At 39.5% G+C, this 3,751-nt stretch overlaps 1 protein-coding gene across 1 annotated transcript; it reads left to right on the forward strand.

The window, feature by feature from the left end:
• Window positions 1-513: 513 nt before the first annotated feature.
• RRAD (Ras-related associated with diabetes) lies at window positions 514-2,939 on the forward strand (the record flags this gene model as incomplete). Its single annotated transcript, XM_009868792.1, has 2 exons — window positions 514-718; window positions 2,055-2,939. Coding segments are annotated over 2 exons (483 nt in total), but the record flags the coding sequence as incomplete, so codon positions are not given.
• Between the last annotated feature and the right edge of the window lie 812 nt (window positions 2,940-3,751).

The raw sequence follows: 3,751 nt of genomic DNA on the forward strand, positions 1-3,751 counted from the left end.
GCTTGGTCAGTGGTTCATTCTTGGAAAAAAAAGAAGTAGAAATGGAACAACTATTGTCTGCCTCTTTCTTCAGTCAGATCGGTAACATTAAAAAAGTGACACAAGAAAATTAGAATTCATACTGCCTTTGTTCTCTCCTGCTATTCGTTTCTTGTAGCTAGTCAGGCAATAAAACCCCCACGAGCAGGGCTGGAGTGTGAATCCCTTCACGTTATGAATAAGCAGCAGATTACATGAGCAGCCCAGGGAATTACTGTAAAATTAGAGATTCACAATTTGATCAGTGCAGACCTGATATTATTTCTGGGATCAAGAGAATTTTGATTTGTAATACACTTTAAATATCAAAATCTTTAAAACAAATTGGGAGGTTAGCCTACTTTTACCAATTCTTTATAATAAAACTAAGAAAAACATCTTTTAAGGTGCTTACAATAATTAAATCTTTAATCAAAACTGAACAGATTTTTTTTCAGTGCAGTAAATTTATTTCTTGCCTTTTTTTTTTTTTAGGATGATAGCCAATGGCTTCAGAACCACTGTATGAAAATGGGAGATGCCTATATTATCGTATATTCAGTGACAGACAAAGTTAGTTTTGAAAAGGCCTCTGAACTAAGAATCCAGCTAAGAAGAGCAAGGCAAACGGAAGATATTCCTATTATTCTTGTGGGCAATAAAAGTGACTTGGTCAGGTCCCGGGAAGTCTCAGTTGATGGTAAGAGACACTGTTCATTTACACAGTTGTGGCTGAATTAGTAGCAAAGGCTATAGAGGATCATGGTCAACAGAAATGGTTGTGTTGTGAGGTAGAAAAAAAGTGCATGATTTGAGGCACACTGGAGAAATTCAGCCAGCTGGCTCATTCTGAGGGACTTTGGTACCACAGAAGGCAGTGGAGATGGTGGTGGAGAAAGATTTATGGCTGCACAGAGCAATACTCTGAACTGCAGCACGAGATAAAAAACGTGTCAGCGCTGCAGCTTTAGCATACAATTTTGTGTAGGATTCATTTCTGGTCAGTATTAACTGAAAGGATTTAATTGTATGTTATGTGTGCAGCAGCACTTGCTACTCTCACCATGGGAGAGCTTGAGTTATGCTTTTTAAGTGACAGGAGTACCATGTCACAGAACCCAGGGAGCCTTGGAAAAGGGTGATCCCGTGCAGCCTGTACAGTTCTCTTTCTTCTGGAAGTGATTTCATCACATTTGAGTTGAGCTGTTGGGACCAGGCTCACACAACTTAGAGACTTCTTGTGTATGTTCTTTGGTGGTGATCAGCGAGAACTCTCTCAGCTCTTCTCTGCTGTTCTCTCAGAGAACATTTCGGTAACTAGAGTGCAATAACCACTGCCATCACCACAGTTGTAATTTCACTTATTTAAATGTGGTGGTTTTGATTTTGGTTTAGTTGGTTGTTTTTTTCACTGGTAAGAATACTCTGGAATATTGGTACCTTGATGATGATGAACCATCTCTTGCTGTCTGGTAAACGCCTGCACAGGGAATTGACTGGAGTTTATCAGGAGCTCATTACTCTTTTCAGGCTAATGGCAGTTCATGACTTTGCTCAGGTTCATGGCTTTGCCATTATGAGTGGCAGGATGACCTGGAAACTTGCAGTGTAGCAGTGTTCCAGAGTTAAATGCTTACATCTAGAACACTGAGCATCTTGCATTTTGACTGCAGCCCTAGCCATTTCCAGCAGTGTATGACTTCATGACCCCCAGTGATCTGTTCAGTGACTTGACCTTGTGGACTGTATCAGCTTAATCTGTAATAGTGTTGAAAACTCTTGTTTTCAACTTGTTACAGCAAGGCAGAGATGCATAATTGGCTAACATCTTCCAGAAGAAATAAAAGACATTTCTGTACTTCACAGTTTTCTCTCAAACAGCAAGCATGTGCCCAAGTGCCTCTCCTATTATCAACTCTTGTGGCATTGAAGGCAGTTTCCTTACTTGATGTCAATATTTGTGTTGTTTTTCTGCCAGAATATATGAAGAGAAAATGTCCGTCTCCACTCATCACTGTTTTTCTCTTTCCATCCAGAGGGACGGGCCTGTGCTGTTGTGTTTGACTGCAAGTTCATTGAGACCTCAGCTGCTCTTCATCACAATGTCAAGGACCTGTTTGAAGGCATCGTTCGGCAAATTAGACTTCGCAAAGACAGCAAAGAAGACAACGCTAGGAGAATGGCCAACACAAAAAGAAGAGAAAGCATAGGCAAAAAGGCAAAGCGATTCCTTGGGAGAATTGTGGCAAAGAACAATAAGAAGATGGCTTTCAAAGCAAAATCAAAGTCTTGCCACGATTTATCTGTGCTTTAGAGGTTTTCAGCAAGGCCAGATGTTGCACGTGGGTGATGAACAAGCATTTGACTGTTACGAGACACCTAAAGATGATCTCATGGTGATAACAAGAATGGCTCACCAATTGTGACTCTCGTTAATGCCTTAAGGTGCGCAAGCAAGTCTGGAAGTTACACTATGATGTCTGCTTCATTGATAAATGGCTGAAGTTTCAAAGTGTGCAAGTAAATGAACTAACTTGAAATAAGTGGCTTGACATGCCCACATTTTCACTGTGTACATATGTTATATATCCTCTTGTCCTGTGGATACCAGAGAAGCAAAGATGAAGGATGATGATCAGTAGCACCATAGACTTGTCTTGTTTGCAGAGCAAAACTTAAACTTGTACGCAGGCTCGTACACTCTTTTACGTATAAAGCTAGCAATGATAAATCTTTTTAAACTTAAATGTGGAGGGGGGGAGTAGAACCACATTAGAATGGGAGAAAACATTCTATACATATTGTTAAATATAGAAGAGATACCATTTTATGAAGTTAATTTGCACTTCCATTAACTGTTATTCAATTAATTTGTTACTTGTTTACATGCAGATTTTATAATAAAGTATTATTTCCTGTTACAATAAACTGGTCTTTTCTCATAGTATGGGTAAAGAGTGAGAGAGCAGCATTTTTATACCGACCTTTTTTCACTATACAAAACATCATAGACAGACTCTGCAGATTTACACATGATAAAGTTCTGGAACGAGATGAATCAGGAGTAAACCCTGTTTTTATGAGCATTCTGCTTCAACAGCTCATATAGGGAAGGGGTGCCTTGACCCTTCATATTCTTGTTCATCTTCAAGTCAGTTCTCACCCGCTCTGGCAGGGACAAGCCTCTGTGAAGTGCCTTTAGTTAGAGAGATGTCTTGTGTCTATACTGATAAACTGAAGTCTGCACTGTTCCTGTTAAGTCCTCTCCTGGTTTTAAGGTCTAGTGTTAGAGCCAGTAAGAAAATGTGTGGGTTTCAGTTGTTTGATTTTTATTTTTTTTTCCTAATCTACTCACAAGCCTGTAGCTACCTTCCAGTGGTCTCAAGAAATTCAAAGCAGGCTGGCAAAGCTGTTTGAAAGAATTTTAGGCTTCAGTTTTGTGTGGTGGCCATCAGTACTGTTAGAGTTTTCATGTTCATTTTTTTGTGTTGTAATTAACGTGTTTCCATGATTTTCCCCCATTTTCTATTCATGAAGTTAAAAAGCAGTAATGTCTCATTGGAAAACTTGGCCTTAGTGCATTTGCTTTATAAGCTTCTCTTCACAGGATACATTCTCTTTAAGCTTCTCAAAACCATTAAAACATATGTTCTTCTGCTTCTTCCAACTCTCCTACCTGAGCCCATTTCTTCAGAGAGATTGTTTGAGGTGCCTGGGAGTACCGTTTGTTCAT

Source organism: Apaloderma vittatum, unplaced genomic scaffold, assembly GCF_000703405.1.
Source record: "Apaloderma vittatum isolate BGI_N311 unplaced genomic scaffold, ASM70340v1 scaffold14344, whole genome shotgun sequence".
Classification (NCBI taxonomy): Eukaryota; Metazoa; Chordata; class Aves; order Trogoniformes; family Trogonidae; genus Apaloderma; species Apaloderma vittatum.